Here is an 18,877-nt window from a genome sequence, read left to right as displayed (position 1 = left end):
GGAAGGAAGGAAGGAGGGAGGGAGGGAGGGAAGGAAGGAAGGAAGGAAGGAAGGAAGGAAGGAAGGAAGGAAGGAAGGAAGGAAGGAAGGAGGGAGGGAGGGAGGGAGGGAGGGAGGGAAGGAAGGAAGGAAGGAAGGAAGGAAGGAAAGGAGGAAGGAAGGAAGGAAGGAAGGAAGAGGGAGGGAGGGAGGAAGGAAGGAAGGAAGGAAGGAAAGGAGGAAGGAAGGAAAGGAGGAAGGAAGGAAGGAAGGAAGGAAGGAAGGAAGAGGAGGGAGGGAGGGAGGAAGGAAGGGCAATGCAACTATTTCAGAGCCTCCCTGAGAGGATCTTAACACACACTGCAGATAGGCAGGGAAATATTTAGCTAAGGGAACCCTCAGTCCTGGGGCAGGCAATGGGGAACACAGGCATCACATCTCTTGGTATCCCGGTACTACCTGGAGGTCGCAGTTGGTGTCCAGAATCTGTTGTTGCAGCCTCTTCCCGCACCCAGCACCTCGGATTCCCTGCCCCTCTGAAAATTCACACTGACAGGTGTACTATCTTCAACTGGACAGCAGCTTCTGGCGTCTGGTCATGTCCATGGAGATGGCAGGATATGGCCACAACTAGGGGCAGGTCTGGAGGTGGTGCCGGCTTGAAACTCGAAGGGCCTGGAAGGTGTTACTTTGGAAACTCCTGGTGCTTCCCCTCCAGCTTATGGCCCTAGGTGTGGAGAGAAGCTAGGTAGAGGACAGGACAGAGGTCAGGAAGGGGCGTTGGGGACAGATGTGTGTGGTCAGCTAGGAAAGGTCCCCCAGTAGCCCTGGTAACGATGGAGACACACACACTGATATAAAGGGACAGCATAAGGTGCCCCGTAGAAGGTTATTCTTTTTGTGTTTTTTTTTGTTTGTTTGTTTTGGTTTTTGGACCACACCCGGTGATGCTCAGGGGTTACTCCTGGCTTTTACGCACAGAAATTGCTTCTGGCAGGCTCGGGGGACCATATGGGGTGCTGGGATTCGAACTGGGTCTATCCTGTGTTGGCTGCGTGTAAGGCAAACGCCTTGCTGCTGTGTTATCTCTCCGGCCCCAGGATGAGAGATCTTTAAGTCTAGCTTTGAAAGCCAGGAGAATCCTCCAAGTGCAGTGGGAGGTTCCATTGGGGTTCAATCTCTAAGTACCCCCAGACCCCATGGAGTAGTCTTCCAGAACTAGGAAAAAAGAGCTCCTGAAATGTCTAAAACAAACAAGAAAACAAACAAAAATAAACCCCAGAAATAAAAGTTGAGAAAAAAAAAGGGGGGGAATTCACAGCAAACTGCCCACTGAAAAAGGTACTTTGCCTCCTCCAGGCACCTGTATTTTTCCTTATTATTTTGGCTCAGGTTTCCTGAGATCTAGGCAGAGGAGCCTGGTCTGCAGTGGAGCCAGGTTGTGCACTTTGGGAGCCCAAGAAAGTGGGGGATGAGGCAGTGAGGAGGTGATGATGAGAGAAGTCTTCTGTCCACCCCTACTGGTTTGGGTTCAGGGAGAGTGGTCAGTGCACTGAGAGTCCAAGTCTGAGCATGGGAGTTGAAAAAATTGACCATTTATTTGGTTAGGGAGATGGAGCACAAGGTAAATGCCTGCTTTGCATGTTGGGGCCCTAGGTTCAATCCTAAACACTGTACCACTGGGAGTGGCCACCTCCACCCCCTCAACTACAATAAAACAAAAAAACAGCAACACAGAAGCTGATTTCTAGTTGGGTCTGTCTGAACTCCAAACCCATTTTGTCTTCCTTGTGCATAATAAAAGCCTTAACACCAACGGAAGCAGAAGCACTGGAAAACCCCTCTAACATATTGGTTCCTTAACAAAAAAATGTCAGTGGCTTACAATGCCACTGGGCCTTGAGTGTCAATAGAATTGCGCCCCGATAGCCTTATTCCGCTGTCATTTTGAAAGCATGATACACTCGTGAAATTCTCTGTCTGATGTGAAATTCTCTGCCTGCTGTGAAACTGAAACAGCAGGAAGATAAAACAAGGTCATCTGAACTTTCCATAGATTCTGTCCACTTTATTGGGTCAACCAATCATAATGAAAGGAAAACACCAAATCTTTCAACCCAACACAGAATGTATATAGAAAGACTGAAGGAGAGCTGGCGCCATAGTTCACAGGACTGAGTATGTGCCTAGCTCGACTCCTGGCATCACTGCTACCCGAGTGTGTGACTCTGGCTAACAGTTATGCCAGAACCCTCTGGCCTTCTTGAGATTTGCGTAGGGCCCCCCATCACAACCCATTTAAAAAGACTGAGCTCCAGGTGGACTTTATTAGGGGTCCCCAGGCTTCCCCCCCTTCCCTACTCTAGAGAGGAGGAGCAAAGGGAGGGGCCGGGCAGATAGCTGGCTTCCGGTGCCTTGATCCTGGAGGCCAGCTCTTCCCAGGTATTGGGGTTAGGGGACACCCCATGCCGGATGCCATTCTCCCTAACTATCTCCCCTTTATTCCAGGTATTCCCTGGTTGCCGGCCTAGGTGGACTCTATCGTGGTCCTCAGTCTTTCCGCCTTTGTCTCCCTTCACTAAGGAGGGGACGCATGGGGTGGAGGGCGGGCCAAGGCAGCACTGGTGTATGTCTTGACATTCACTGGTATTTTTTTTTCTCATTGGTCTTCATTTTAAAAACCATGCGGGGGTACCATATATATTCAAAATAAAAATGGGAGGATGGACTCTCAGGCTGGGAAGAGGCCAGTGCTCTTTTTCTACTTGTTCACTTTCAGCGGCTTCTTGGCCTCTTCCTTTCTTCACTGTGTAACTGTGTTTGCTACCATACTAGGTTTCTGATTAGTTCCCACATACGGTGACTGAGTCCACTGTTTAAGTTAGGTTGTTTATTTTTCCCCACTTTTTATCCCTTTGTTATTTGTTAAATAAGGAAGTTAGTAGAAGTGTCCCTCCATTTAAAGTTTATATAAGAACCTGTTGTGTATGGAAATATTTTTGGGGATTACTATGTTGCTCACCCTAATCTGATTAGGTGATTGTGCCCTACCCTAGGGTGTGACCTGGCATTCTGCCCCCACCCTAGGGTAGGACCTGATTCTGCTTCCACCATTGGTTGGTATCTGATCCCACCATGGGGTGGGACCTGACTCTGGAGTATAAGAGCAAGGGTCTGTGGAAGGCGGGAGCTTTTTGCTGGCTGGAACTGAATCTGAGTCTTTGGACTTCAGTTTTGTCCATCCGAATAAAGCAAATATTTCCACGAGCCTGATTGTCTGCGAGCTGTTTACCCGCCGTTTCACCTCGGAACCGTGGGCTAGACAGGGTGGCAGACACGTGCTCCGAGCTGGAAGAAAAGGGCCTCATTCTCCATCCCTCCATCAGTCAACCTCTTCAGGGGCTGTCTTGCTACAAGAACCAAGTCAATTCGATTGTTGGACTTGTTCTAATATCCCCATAGGCACCAATTTCGCCATGTGATACTGTTCTTCCTTTGCATACTACTAGACACATTAAAATGGGAAATTATATTCAAACATGTTCTTATCTTATAGAGATGGGAACACACAAATCTTGTAATGCAGTAGGACCTTACACCCTGAACATTGTTTTAAAGACCTGGCTCATTGTTAAATAAGGAAGTTTGTAGAAATGTCCCTCCATTTAACGTATATATAAGAACCAAGTCAATTAGATTATTGGACTTGTTCTAGCATCCCCATAGGCACCAATCTTGCTGGGAACTGTTCAATAAGAAATTTTGGGGAAAGAGTCCCTTAGTTTAATGCTTATGTTTGAACCAGGTCACAGGGATTGTTGGACTTGTTCTTGCGGCCCCCTTATATGCTGAAAATGCCAGGTGGCATTATTCCTTGTTTGCATGGGCACATTAAAATGGAAAAAACTATACATACAAATAAGTTCTTATCTAATAGAGATGGGAACACACTAATCTTGTGGTGCAATGGAACGTTACAAACCCTGAACATTGACATGATGACCTGGCACAGGCCTCAGAGGTTTGGGCATTTTCCAGTCACCCCTGAACCAGGGAAGCCATCTATGAAATATTCAACATTGCTAATGACATCACCTGGAAGCAATCCTCTACCGGGGAAGACCCTACTGCTGCTCTGATATTGATTTATTCAAGAGTCTTCCCTTAACACTGAGAAGATTTAAACAACAACGACTTGCATACTGGACAGGGCTTTCTGCATTGCTCGTTAATTATGAGATGAAATTAGATGCCACTCCGCACCATCTGACTTCAATGTGGGATGTACAGATTCCAGGACCTTTAATGCATATAACATATAATGCATAAAACATATAACAACAGAGACTGTGAAAGATATAACTGTATGGGCACTGCAGACAATGACCAGGATTGGACAAACTGCTTTGCCTGGAGCCTAGAAATGGTCTCTGTCAGGAAACTTCAGGGGTAGGGTTTCCTTGTACTTAGGCCAAAGGTTTTCCTTTCCATGACCCTCATACTTTGGTGGGCCCATGCAAACGATAATTGCCACACTAACATTGTTTTTACAGTGCTCCTTTGACTCCAAACTTTAAAAAAAGTTGATGGTCCCTATCACTAACAGGTATAAATAGCACAAACCTGAGAACAACAATCCATGTTAATTTATAAGAATTGTGTCCTTGTGGTGTCTTATAAATAATGCACTGTATGCAGTACTGATATATTTAATTTTGTGTGTATGCTATAATGTTTTCAGAGAACTTATTGTAAAGAACAAGATATACCTTTGATGTACTATACAAGCATTGAAAGTGAGTTTAGAATGGTAATACTTCCTTATTAAAAATAAATTTTAGGGGCCGGAGAGATAGCATGGAGGTAAGGTGTTTGCCTTTCATGCAGAAGGTCCGTGGTTCAAATCCCGGCGTCCCATATGGTCCCCCGTGCCTGCCAGGAGCGATTTCTGAGCATAGAGCCAGGAGTAACCCCTGAGCACTGCCGGGTGTGACCCAAAAACCAAAAAAAAAAAATTTTTAAAAAGATTAAAAAAATAAAAAGACTGAGCAAGAGGAAACACTTTTGGGGGAATAGGAGTGTGAGGTAATGAAAAAGTGGAGGAGATTGTGCAGGCCACTTGGACTGGGCTGTCACCAGGCTTGACCCCCCCCCTTTTTTGTTTTGTTTTTGGATCACACCCGGCAGCACTCAGTGGTTACTCCTAGCTCTACACTCAGAAATTGCTCCTGGCAGGCACAGGGGACCATATGGGATGCCGGGATTTGAACCACTGTTCTTCTGCATGAAAGGCAAACACCTTACCTCCATGCTATCTCTGGCTTGACCCCTTTCATAGTCACACCAGTGGTGAAGCAAACTTCCTGCTCCCACTGTAAAGTTTCTATCAGGGACCTGCCTTACAAGTGGTGTTGAGGAATAAATAGCAGGATCCCCACTGCTCATTTCATGCCTCATCAGGGTGGGCTACAAGGTTGCTGTGAAAAAGAAATCCCCACCTTAGCTCTCAGTGATGACCAGCCCTAAGGCATCTAATTTAGATCTCAAAATCTGCACTTTTCTCCCCAAACCCCACTGCTTCTGTTTACTTAGAGTAACAGCAACATTTTTCTTGGGCCTTTACACACTTGGGTCTGTTTGCTCGTAATGAGAGGGTCATGGATGCTTCCTGAATAGGGTGGGATGGGGATGGGCAGGGGAAAGTTCATTGCCTTGAGGGGTGGAATAGGCCCAGGGGGGAGTTCTTTTTCTCTCCCCAATACAACTTCCTCTAGTATCGGACATTCATTTCTGTTTCTCTGTGCTATTCTTGTTTGTGAGCACACAGACCTCCCCCAACCAACCCATCCCCTAGTTCTGCCTTAGCATATGAGTGATCTTGGAGCTGTGACTTGAGTATGGCTTCTCTCTCCTATACACCTTTGGCTTTGGAAATAAAGCTCTCATGAAAAAACTCCTAACCAGTCCTCAAAACCCAACTCAAAGTTCCCTCTCTGCCAGAGTGGACTTCCTTCACTCTCCAGCAGAGCACGTGTCTCCCCAAAGACACATGAAAACAAAATCTTAAACTTGGACCACAGAATTGAGGTTACCCAAGAGAGAGAAGGATGAATGGGTAGAAGGGGACTAGGAATTGGGGGTGAAATGACATTTGGAACCAGTGTGAAGTTGGATCCCCAAAACAAATGCTCTTCTAAGTCCATGTACTGCATAGACGACAATGGAAGAACTAGATCTGGGGCTGGAGGGACAGCAGAGGTTAAATATACTTGTGTACAGGCAGGAGTGATAGCACAGCAGTAGGGCATTTGCCTTGCATGCAGACAACCCAAGACGAACCTGGGTTCAACCCCTGGCATCCCACATAGTCCCCCAAGCCTGCCAGGAGTGATTTCTGAGCAGAGCCAGGCACCCTTGAGTGCCACCAGTGTAGCCTAAAAACCAAACCAAACCAAAAATAACTTGTGTATGTATATATGCATGATCATCCTTGGAAAACACATGCTCCATAACTGAGCTGTACATCCATCTTCCAGTGGTTTAAGAGGCAACCAACCCCTGCCACCTGGGTGGGGACCTGCCAGGCCTATCTCTATTCACACACCTGCTCCTCTGCATACCCAGGAGTCAGAGAAGTGGGGGGGGGACGTAGGTCCAGGGCAGGAGGGGTTCCTGCTGTCAGTCAGGCCAGCCTTCTCTTTATGGAGATGTTCAGGAGCGAGGCTGGAACACCTGGGGGTCCATATCCATTATTTGCCTGTGAGCCCCAGGGGCATGAAATCACGTGAGGAATATTTCCGCTCATGTAGATGCTCCTCCCGAGAGAAATAATACCAGCACCCCACCAGCGTGTTCTGGGGGGGTGGGGGGAGAAAGCAGCATCAACAGGCTTGTTATGACTCACAATAGTTGGTCTCAGGCATTGCCAGAAACTTCCCAGGGCCTCCCAACAATAATATTTGGGGAACATTAACTTTTTATCTGGTGTGGTTCTAGGCTCCAGGGTTCAGCTGCAGCCCCCCACCCCAAGTTCACACCAAGAAGCCAGAGAACCTTGAGGTTTCCAGGAATCCCCTTCAGCCTTGGGCGACCCCTCTCAGTGACTTCCTCTACTTCCCTTACAAACAGGGTAGAGTAATCCTAAGTAAGAAATTCCAGGACACAAAAAAGAAATGTCACACAAAGGGACAGGCTTCTTGTAATTTATTTCAGTTATTTCCAAGCGACAGTTACAAAAGTTTTTAATTTTTATAATACTCTTGATAAGAAAATAAAATTTAAATAAAAATACATTCTCAACAATACAACATGGTCACACAAATTCACTAAAGTTTTGATAACTTACACTGTCAAACTGGAGACGGTAAAAACCATAATTTTCTAGCAACATAGTTAAGTTCCAAGTTAGTAAAAATGAAAGCAAGTAAGATTAATCAAAAATGGTCATTTCAGTGTTGACTGAGGCTGTGGATCTCCTGCAGTGGGGGGGGGGGGGGGGGGGGGGGGGGGGGGGGGGGGGGAGGCTCGAGGTGCCTTCCTTACAGGCGTACCTGTGGTGTGTTCTGAAACCCAGATGGCAAGTCTTCCTGGTAAGTGAATGATCTCAGGCTTCAGAAACAAAAGCCACATTGTCACTTTTCTTTTCCTCTTTTATTTTTAAATATAGGTATCTACAATGAAGAAAGCTTAGTTCTGACAATTAACCATTTACCCGTGATAGTATAACAAGTTTTCTTTGGCAAATAAAATAATTCCATTTGATAAACTATATTCCTGGGAGTTAAAAAAAAATAAAACAAAACAAAGCTGCTATTGCCCATCGTCTTACTAAATGCGTCTTAAAAAACAAAGTTCAACAACAACAACAACAACAACAAAACTCAACAATGACAACAAAATAAGCAACACACTGGCCACAAGTTAAATGGATGGAAATGGCTGAAGTAAGATCCAGAAGTGTCCTTTCTGGCAAGAGTTCTCCCTGTCATTCCTGTCTTTGCTCCCCGGGGTGTTCAGGTTTGTAGGGCAAAGTGAGCTGCCGAGTCATTTTTCTCGTGAGGAAGAGGCTAAGAAAGCAAGCGGATCAGGTGGCAAATGCCTGAGGCCTTCTTAGGAAGGAGGTGGTGGCCCCAAAGGGATTAAGCCCCTGATTAGCTTGCAACCTCCAGTCAGAGGCATTGGTTTCAAGAGACTTTGAAGTAAAAATACAATTTGTTAAAAATTCCCACAGCAATTTAGATTGTGCCAAGTGGTTAGTTCTGGCCCAGCTGGCAATTTCCACATATTTGGTGAGCAAATAACCAGATGACTGGTCTCCACCCCTCAAGGAAAGTAGGTGATCATAGAGCCTTGGTTCCTTGGATCATGCAATGGTCTTGAGAAACGAAAGGGTAGATTTGATTAGTCAGAGAGTAACTCCTCCCCTTCCCCTTAATAGCCTAGGACTTCAAAAAACAAAACACACACAAAAAAACAAACAAACCTAAGAGTACCTGGCCATGCTCATGGGTTCTTTTTTAGACTCTTAAAATAAATTTCAATCTTAATGAAATTCAACAACGAGCAATGTCTTAAATGGGTAAGATCTTTCACATTTATATATACCAGTTTAACTGATGAAATCAACATTTAAAGAATACTTGCAAACTTCTCTTTACAATGGACCAAGAATTCGTACCACGGTGCCAACTGAGGACAGATTCTTAATTCAAGCATCTGAATTTACAGCTGTGGAAAGAAACCTATTGGGCAATTACAGTCATTTGTGGGGCAACAATGATTGTGTGCCAATGGTCTTTATAAAATAATCATAGAGCAACAATTTAAAACACTTACCAATAACATAATTGGCAAAATATAGCTTGAGTTATAGCTTATGCTTAGGAAAACACACCAAAAAAAAAAAAAAGCACTACTAGCTAGACTTACAATAAGTCACAGTTTTAAACAGAAAATATGTGTAAATACTCTAAGTTTCAAAGTACCACATTTAGAAAATGTTCCTTAAAAGACAAAAAAAAAAAAAGTAACGTGATTGCTTTTTAATACTGATGAAGCTGAGTGTATCTGTCTTAACTTCAAGATGGCAATTTGCTTCCACTGCTTATTTACATTACGGTTTTTAGGATAAATGTAAATTAGGGTGAAACTGAGGATTCAAACAGTTGCTTGCCAAAGTCCATTTGGCTAGCAGGCAATAATGAAACAGCAATGAAATATAAACATCTTCAGAAAAGCAGTATTTCTAGACAAACACTGATCATTCAACTGATCATTAGATTAGATACCAGAGTATCAAGTATAATCTGGGGCTGCCAGATCAGTAAAGTGCGCCGAGTGACTGTTCCCTCAACCTCCTGCCAGGCGGCCCTCACATTGACCTGGAAGACTCAATGAGGTCCAGTGAGTTCCCTATTACTGTCCTTCCCGGCTTGTTTCCTCTTCTTTCTCAGAAGAGAGGTCCTTACACACGTTCATCTGAACTGTCAAAACTAAAGAACAAAACAAAAACACAAAAAACACCCAACCTGCCGAAGTACCTCAAATCTCAACCCTCATGAGAAAGCTGTTAGTGGTCTCCTGTCCTTTCCTCTGCCATCACTCATCCTACATGTAAACAAGATGCATGCACCAGGGCATGTTCCCTGATTCAGTCCAGGTGTGCTCTGCAGACACCTCAAAAGATCTACCAACTCCCACTGGTGTGCTGGACGCAATGAACCAAAGAAAGTGTGATAACCATTGGACCAAAGGAATCTTTTTTTCTTTTCCTCCTTTCTTTTGATGAGGGAAGGTCTAGATGAACTCCATGGAAAACTCTGAATTGTCACGGACTGTGGTTTTCTAGTGAACACATGTTGGCAGTATAGAGCAGGCACTAATGGTAGTGAAAAGTTCACAGAACACGGAGTGTTACAAGAAGAGATGGTTTCTTGCTATGGAGGAGTTCTCCTTTTGTTAGAAAGCTTCTCAGGAAGATTCTTTCTATTAAAAAAATTGCAAAAACATGGCTTTTGACACAAAATATGAAGGGACTCTTGGGTTCCAAATTCTCTATTAATATAGCAACATCAGGTTCCCAGTTAATATCAGTTATTAAATATAATGTGAATGTAGGTGAGACTAAATCCAATGTTCATTCTTAAATACTCTGAACAAAACAGGACGGATTAAAAAATACCAACAAAAATAGCTTCCAGTTCTTCTGAATCAACTGGTTAAACTCTTAAGAGGTCTTGCCAACAATTGGATTTTCCCTAGAATAGAGTAAAAAAAAAATCAGTATTTTAAAGAGTAAAACAGCTAACATTTAAAATTACCAAGTAGCTTGTTATCCAGTCACTATTTGTAATTTCCTCTTGATAATCTCTCCTGCCATGTTTTATTTCATTAATTCAGTAAGTATTAGCCCAACCAACCATTTTGTGCCAGGACCTATTGCAGAAGTGGTAAGTACAGTCACCAAGACAACAGAAGAAACCTTGGTTGTCCTGGACGAAGACTCCCTTCTGATACGAGGAAAGTAAAATGAGTAAGGGATACTGGTCATTACTGCAAGAGGGATTATTGAAGGAGGACAGTCCAATACTAGCCAAGATCTCCTAAGGAAAATTCCGCGGGCTTCTTGTTAAGTAGAGAGGATATATGGTCAGGATGCTTACAAAAACCTTCCTAATGTCTGGGGGCGCCTGGCCTGGGAGACCATCAACACCCATCAAATGGATCTGCGTATCTGAAATATCTTCAAGGAGGACCTGCCACACCATAGGGCCTAGGCTCAATTGGCCCGCCAGGGTGCAGAGGATCACTGGGCCCTCACAACTAGGAATAAACTCATCATTTTAAAAGAATACTTAAAATTGGGACTAGGAGAGAGTCAGATGAAGCTCCACAGCATGAAGAAAATCCCAGAAAAGGCACTGGATTTTTTTTCTTCTATTTTTTTTTTTTGGGGGGGGGCCACACCCAGTGACACTATGGGTTACTCCTGGCTATTCGCTCATAAATCGCTCCTGGCTTGGGGGACCATATGGGACACTTGGGATCAAACCTCGGTAGGTCCTAGGTTTGTGCATGCAAGGCAAATGCCCTACCGCTTGCGTCACCACTCTGGCCACTCACTGGTTTTTCTTTTTTTTCTTTTTATGAATTGCAGCTCATACCCAGTGTTTCTGGAGGCCAGGAGGTTTATATCCAGTGGTGCCTGGGGAACCATGTCATGCCAGGGATTAAATTCAGAACTGCGCATGCCAGATTTGCACTCTGGCCCTCTGAACTATTTTTTCAGTCCTATTTCTTCCTTATTTTTTTAATTAATTAATTTTTATTTAAGCACCATGATTACAAGCATGATTATAGTTGGGTTACAGTCACAAACAGAACACCCCCCTTCACCAATGCAACATTCCCATCCCCTCTGCCCCTTTCCCTCCTTCCCACCCCCTGCCTGTATTCGAGACAGGCATTCTACTACAGTTATTATTATTATTATTTTTTTTTTTTGGTTTTTGGGTCACACCCGGCGGTGCTCAGGGGTTACTCCTGGCTGTCTGCTCAGAAATAGCTCCTGGCAGCCACGGGGGACCATATGGGACACCGGGATTCGAACCAACCACCTCCTTTTTTTTTTTTTTGGGCCACACCCGTTTGACGCTCAGGGGTTACTCCTGGCTATGTGCTCAGAAATCGCCCCTGGCTTGGGGGGACCATATGGGGCGCTGGGGGATCGAACCGAGGTCCGTTCCTTGGTAGCGCTTACAAGGCAGACACCTTATCTCCAGCGCCACCTTCCCAGCCCCGAACCAACCACCTTTGGTCCTGGATCGGCTGCTTGCAAGGCAAACGCCACTGTGCTATCTCTCCGGGCCAGTTAATTATTTTTTTTAAGTTCAGTAAGCTGTTTGTTTTTTCTCTCTTAAAGGATATGCGCTAAAAAAAATACAGTGGTCAAGGTGTTTGTTTGCATAGGCACATCAAAATATGGGGAAAATGAAAAAAAAAAATTCTTGGCCTGATTACAAGAAGGCCTCACCCCAGAAGTTTGTTGGCATAAGTCACTGGCTTTTCTTGACCTCTGCTTCTCCAGCTACTGACTGAGAATGGGACAGATGCATGTGGCTGCGATGAGGCCTAAAGAGAAAGCTCTTCGTGCCAGTTCAACAATTACACCCCAAGCTCTGTGTGGTAAGAACCCTGATTCCATGTGAGAACTTTGTAACTGGAGACTAGGGCTTCTCCTCTCACTTTTTCTCTTGACACTGCTGTGAGAAAATGTAAGGCTCCTGAATTAGTGCAGCCTGTCATGTCCCCATGAAGAAGGTAGCCCCATATCCTTGTATGGCCATATCCTTGATGACAGGGTTGAAATTTTGTTTTAACTTAACGGGAAACCTTAGGACTTTATCTGTGATTGTCTTTTTTTGTTGCTGTTGTTATTTTTGTTTATGTTTTTGGGTCACACCCAGCAGGGGTTACTCCTGGCTCTATGCTCAGAAATTGCTCCTGGCAGGCTCGGGGGACCATATGGGACGCCGGGATTTGAACCATCGTCGTTCTGCATGCAAGGCAAACACCCTACCTCCATGTTATCTCTCTGGCCCCTGTGACTGTCTTTTACCTGCTGCAAAAGCAAGAAAAGTCCTAGCTAGTTAAATTGAGACTTTTGACCCTACAACTTAAAAGTTTTAAAGTAAGTTTTTTTACTAATAGTTTTTTATCAGTAAATGTTTGGATTTGTGTGTCTATCTTGTACACCAACTATCTAGAGTTACGTAAATATTTCTTTGATGCAAAGGGGTCATGAGTGGAAGAGACCATTAAAAGTGGTAATAAAGCACCAGCATGACGAAACAAAAAGACTGAGATGGCTGTGTGGGCCTCTGGGATTAGTCAAGACTGAGATACATGTTCGGAGCTAGACTGGAAAGAGGGAGAAAGAAGGAAGCCAGGGTGGCAGATGGATCTCAAACAATGCAGCAGGGCATATTGAAATGCTTCCACGAGACTTACTTGCTCCCGTATTTTGCACTACTTGATCTTTTCTTCCTGTACTTTTCATGAGGTTCATCCAGCTTTTCTATGAGGCTTTTTATTTGCTGAATTGTCTTAAAGGTCGTCACAGAATCCTCAATTACAAAGTTGGAATAATCATCAGGCTCTTTCTGAGGTCCTATATAGACTGCTATAGTTCCACAGGCCTCTAGAAGGAGAAGGAAGATCTCTGATGAGACCACCAAGTGTCACCAATGCCAATTATGTTACAAACAAGAACTTCTCTTTTGATTTTTGGGCCACGTCTTGCACTGCTTAGGGGTTACTCCTGGCACTGCACCAGAAATCATTCCTGGCAGGCCCTGGGGACCACATGGGATGCTGGGGATCAAACCTGGGTCAGCCGCGTGCAAGGCAAAGGCCTTACAAATTGTGTTACTGCGCCAGCCCCACTAACAGGAACTTCTGAAGAGTCCCAACAAGAGATTCCAGAGAACTAAATCACATTATTTGTATTTATCAAAACATTATTTTTATTTCCTGAAATTCTATAGAAAACCTCATTTAGGTATCAGTTAACTTTCGTATAAGTGAATCTATATTTACATATATATATATATATATATATATATATATATATAATTTGGTTTTTGGATCACACCTGGCAGCGCTCAGGGGCTACTCCTGGCTCTACACTTAGAAATTGCCCTTGGCAGGCTGGGGGGACCATATGGGATGCCAGGATTCAAACCACCATCCTTCTGCATGCAAGGCAAATGCTCTACCTCCATGCTATCCCTCCAGTCACTAAATTTACAAATATTGCCAAGTCAATACTTAAGGAACTAATAAAGATCATGATCATTTAAAAAAATTTTTTTGGACCACACCCAGCAATGCTCTGGGTTTATTCCTGCCTCTGCACTCAGGAGACCATATAAGAATCCTGGGTATGAAACCCGAGTGGGCCACATGCCAGGCAAACATCCTACCCGGTGCGATCGCTCTGGCCCCCAATATATCTCACTCTATATATAGTACACATGTACATGTATAATGTAGATTTATATACATATATACCTACTATAGTATGTATATCTATATGTCTAGATACACATATCTATCTATCTGTCTAGATATCCATCCATCCATCCATCCATCCATGTATTATATTTTGGGGTCATACCTGTTAGTGCTCATGGGTTATTCCTGGCTCTGTGCTCAAAAATTACTCCTGGTAGGCTGATATGGGATGCTGGATATCAAACCCGGGTTTATCGCATGCAAGGCAAATGCCCTATATGCTGTGCTGTAGTTTCAGCCTCCTAAAATTTTTTCCTTCTTGGTTTTTGGGTCACATCCAATGATGTTCAGAGGTTACTCCTGGCTCTGCACTCATAAATCGCTCCTGGTAGGCTCGGGGGACCATATGGAATGCCGGTGATTGAACCGGGGTCGGTCCTGGGTTGGCCTTGTGCAAGTCAAAAGCCCTACCACTGAGCTAGCACTCCGCCTTCCCCCACCCCAAATATTTTAACTGTAAACTTACCTTCCATTTTCTGCAATTTAAGTAAACTCAGGTTAAAAAGGGAATAGATTCTTTCTGTTTCTCTGTCTTCATCAATGTCTATTTGGATGTCTGCAGGGATGCCTCTGATAAAAATGAAATGAAAAACAATGGAACATTGTACTTGTTAAGATGCCAAACACTTTTTTTTTGGGGGGGGGTTGGGCCACACCCTGTGACGCTCAGGGGTTACTCCTGGCTATGCGCTCAGAAGTTGCTCCTGGCTTCTTGGGGGACCATATGGGACGCCGGGGGATCGAACCGCGGTCCGTCCTAGGCTAGCGCAGGCAAGGCAGGCACCTTACCTCCAGCGCCACCGCCCGGCCCCGTGCCAAACACTTTTAATGGTTTGAGACTAAAGCCAGAATCACAGAATTTTGCCAAAGGAAACTCCCAAGTCTATATTAGAGTTACATAAAATGCAGTCAGAAAGATTGGTTGTATGCAGATCTAATAAGAAAAAGTTTTGAAACAAAGTAATTTTTTCTAATATGCTTTATCATTAAAGCAAGTGTAGATGCTGCTTAGAGTGCTAAGCTCTTGGTTTTGCTGCCCTGCTCAGACATGCACATGGCTTTATACATTAATCCCCACCCCATGACCTATGTACCCACTACTGAGGATCACTTTCATTACACCTAAAGAAATCCCTCTTCAACATCACTCCATTCCCTCAAGACCACTAATTGACTCTTAGTGTTTCTACAAGTCTGACCTACTCTAGATACTTTCTCTGCAGACTGTTGTATATAGTTTATGCCTTCTTTCCTTCGCTCACCAGCTTTTCAAGGCTTAACTGTGTTACAGCATGAATCAGCATTTCATTCTGCTTTCTGGGTGGATAATCACCCATTATATGGATAGGTTACTTCATGGAAAGATCAATGCTTTCCTTAATGCCCGGGAAAACACAACTTACGCAGTGCACGGCTTGCAGCCCAGAGTGTTTTCGCTTGTCTCTTGACAGCAGAGCCAGTTTCCGTTGAGATATGCTGAGGGGTGATAAACACTGAGCCTGTTCTGATTGCATCGGCTCACCCTGCAGAGCACATCAATCCACTCATTTGCTTCCACACAGTTATTGGCTTGGACGTAGAGTGGTTTCTCCGTATGTATTACTTGGAACATCTTCATAGGAAATTCAGATAAAAAGTTAGTGACCTTCTAGATATCAAGAAAAAGGGTCATGTACCATGACTGCAGTTACTTGGTTAGATAAACTAGTGCTCAAAAACCAACGAATCATTTCTTACTAAGTTAATTCTAAGGGCAATTTGAGTCACATGGCAGTAAGTAGTATATGTAACATGAAGTAGTATATATTAAGTATATATAAATACTAATATATCTAAGCATATATATACTATAAAGTTATATATATAGTATATACATATAAATATACATAAGTCATTAAGTAGTATATAACATAACATATTTTTTGGAAACCATAGCTTCCCACAGGATTAGACTGGAGTCTCAGCAGGAATAAAGATAATTTCAGATGGAGGAAAGGCAAAGCAGTGGGAAGCTGCTGAAGAAAGGAACACTTGGCTGGCTGACTGCTGGCATACAGAGAACGGTAATACATTAGGCTGTACAGATTGGCCTCAAATGAGTTCTAACTTGAACACCAAGCTGTGAAGTCTGACATGCATTGGGAGAGTTTTTTTTTTTTCTTTTTCTTTTTTGGGTCTTATCCAGATGTGCTCAGGGTTTATTCCAGCTTCACACCTGAGAATCACTCCTGGCAGTCTTCGGACCATATGGGGTACCAAGGATTAAACCTAGGTAGGCCGCATACAAAGCAAGCCGCCCTACCCACTGTACTATCTCTCCAGCCCAGAGTATTGGGAAAATATCTTCAACAGGCTAAGGCAAGTATGGAAGCCACATACATCTATTCAATATTAATCAATTCTAAGTGCTATTCTAAGTGCACAACCAATGTGCTATTTGTTACTAGCACATGAATAAATTATGTCCAGACAGTTTTAGCCAGCAATGGGTCATTGATTAATGACAAAAATGTTAAGATCTATAGTTTGAAAGGCTCAGAAATCGCTCCTGGCTCGGGGGGATCATATGGGGATTGAACCAAGGTCCGTCCTGGGTCAGCCACATGCAAGGCAAATAAATGCCCTACCGCTGTGCTATTGCTCCGGCCCCTGAAAGACTTTCTTAAATATTTGTGTAACTTACATTTTTCTTGTTGAAAGAGCTCTCTTCTAGTTTTTCCACGGCAAGGATGTTTTTCACTGGAATTGTGTAAATTGCCTCTTTGCCTAAATGGTAACAGAAGCCGGACATAATTAGGATGCCATCAGAATAATACAGCAGAGAGATTAGACTTTGCAAAGTTTAAATGCATTTTCTGGAATGGAGGCAAAAGAAACCCAATGTGATTTCCCGTGGAACAAAGATATATACTGTTAGATGGAATGGATGAATTTTAGTTTCTGTGGTAACTTCCTCTTTATTTTAAATATAAAATTAAAAACATTTCAAGGCAAATGTGGAAATAACTTTGACCTCTATGTAGGAAATAAAAACATATTTCTGAACAGTGATTTTATAGGGACTAAAGAAGTGAATATATTTAGTAATAGAGACCCACTCAAAACATGCTGAGACAGGGGCCGGGGAGATAGCATGGAGGTAAGACATTTGCCTTGCATGCAGAAGGTCAGTGGTTCGAATCCTGGCATCCCATATGGTCCCGAGCCTGCCAGGAGCGATATCTGAGCATAGAGCCAGGTGTAACCCCTGAGTGCTGCCGGGTATGACCAAAAACCAAAACACAAACAAATAAACTTGCTGAGACAAATAATTTGCTTTCATAGCAGCATTATGAAAGCAATGAATCTGAGGATATTTTTGTGTATTTTTCTAATATAAAATTTAATGAAGAGGGGTGAACCCTCAAAACACTCATTTAAAAGGATAAAATGGAGGCCGGAGAGATAGCACAGTGGGAAGGCATTTGCCTTGCATGCAGGACGGTGGTTAGAATCCCGGCATCCCATATGGTCCCTTGAGCTTGTTGGGGGTGATTTCTGAGCGTAGAGCCAGGAGTAGCCCCTGAACCCTGCAGGGTGTGACCCAAAAACCAAAATAAAATAAAATAAAAGGATAAAATGTTTGTTACTATTACTAGCACATTGTTAGCTAGTCAGATGACTAGAGCTACCAAAATTGATTCTAAAAAATAGGGAATAAAAGACAAACACAAATTAAGTAAATCTTTAGCTTAAGAAAGTAGAAACTGGGGTAAGAGTGATGGTACATTAGGTAAGGTGCTTGCCTAGCATATGGCTTACTTGGGTTTAATAGCACCCACCATGTGTCCCTGTACTTCCAGGAGTTATCTCTGAGCACAAAGCCAGGTGTAAGCCATGGACACAACTGGATGAGGCCCAAATCTTAAAATAACCTTTAAACATTTAAAAATTGGGTCGTAGTGGTAGCACAGTGGTAGGCATTTGCACGTGGCCAACCCAGGACAAACTTGGGTTCTATTTCCGACATCCCATGTGGTCCCCCAAGCCTAAGAGGAATGATTTCTGAGTGCAGAGCCAGGAGTAGCCCCTGAGCACCTTCAGATGTGTACCAAACACCACCCACCCACCCACCCACCCAAAAGAGTGAAAATAATGGTACTGGAGTGGTAGCAGAGCAGTAGAGCATTTGCCTTGCATGCTGCTGATCCAGGATAAACAAACCCTGGATCAATCCCAGGCATCCCATATGGTCCTCCAAGCCTACCAGGAACAATTTCTGCCTGCAGAGCCAGGAGTGGCCCAAAACCAAACCAAACCAAACCAAATCAAAAACGTAAAAATTTGGTTAAGGACAGTTTGGCTTGCTGGCTTAGAAACTCCATGCTAATATGCCTTGAGAGCAAAACAATTTTCACCTTAAAATTTTCTTTTTTTTTTTCTTATTTTTCTTTTTGGGTCACACCCAGAGATGCTCAGGGGTTACTACTCCTGGCTCTGTACTCTGAAATTGTTTCTGGCAGGCTCGGGGGACCACATGGAATGCCAGGATTCTAAACAGGGTCCGTCCTGTGTTGGCTGCGTGCAAGGCAAATGCCTTACTGCTGTGCTCCAGCCCCTTATATATATATATATATATCTGGTTTATGGGTCACATCCGGTGGCAGCGCTCAGAAATCGCTCCTGGCTGGCTCAGGGGACCATATGGGATGCTGGGATTCAAACTACGGTCTGTCCTGGATCGTCTGTGTACAAGGAAACCACCCTACTGCTGTGCTATTTCTCCAGCCCTTGTAATATATTCTTACAAAAAAAAAATCAAAGTTTTGTTTTTCCCCCTCTCAGA

General features: G+C 43.7%; 1 protein-coding gene across 1 annotated transcript in view; it reads right to left on the bottom strand.

The window, feature by feature from the left end:
* Positions 1–9,855: 9,855 nt before the first annotated feature.
* The window catches only part of RASA2 (RAS p21 protein activator 2), a 101,806-nt gene continuing 92,784 nt past the window's right edge, over positions 9,856–18,877 (bottom strand). Inside the window, exons 20-24 of the mRNA XM_049785337.1 lie at positions 16,736–16,818; positions 15,456–15,664; positions 14,519–14,622; positions 12,988–13,177; positions 9,856–10,235 (exon numbers count right to left, since the gene is read on the bottom strand). Of these exons, the coding sequence (XP_049641294.1) occupies positions 10,205–10,235; positions 12,988–13,177; positions 14,519–14,622; positions 15,456–15,664; positions 16,736–16,818 (617 nt within the window). The 3' untranslated portion in view covers positions 9,856–10,204. The remainder of the gene's footprint in view (positions 10,236–12,987; positions 13,178–14,518; positions 14,623–15,455; positions 15,665–16,735; positions 16,819–18,877) is intronic.

This window comes from Suncus etruscus, chromosome 13 (assembly GCF_024139225.1).
Source record: "Suncus etruscus isolate mSunEtr1 chromosome 13, mSunEtr1.pri.cur, whole genome shotgun sequence".
In the NCBI taxonomy this organism is placed as follows: domain Eukaryota; kingdom Metazoa; phylum Chordata; class Mammalia; order Eulipotyphla; family Soricidae; genus Suncus; species Suncus etruscus.
The sequence above is the reverse complement of the archived record's forward strand: the minus strand, read 5'-3'. Positions and strand labels throughout refer to the sequence as shown.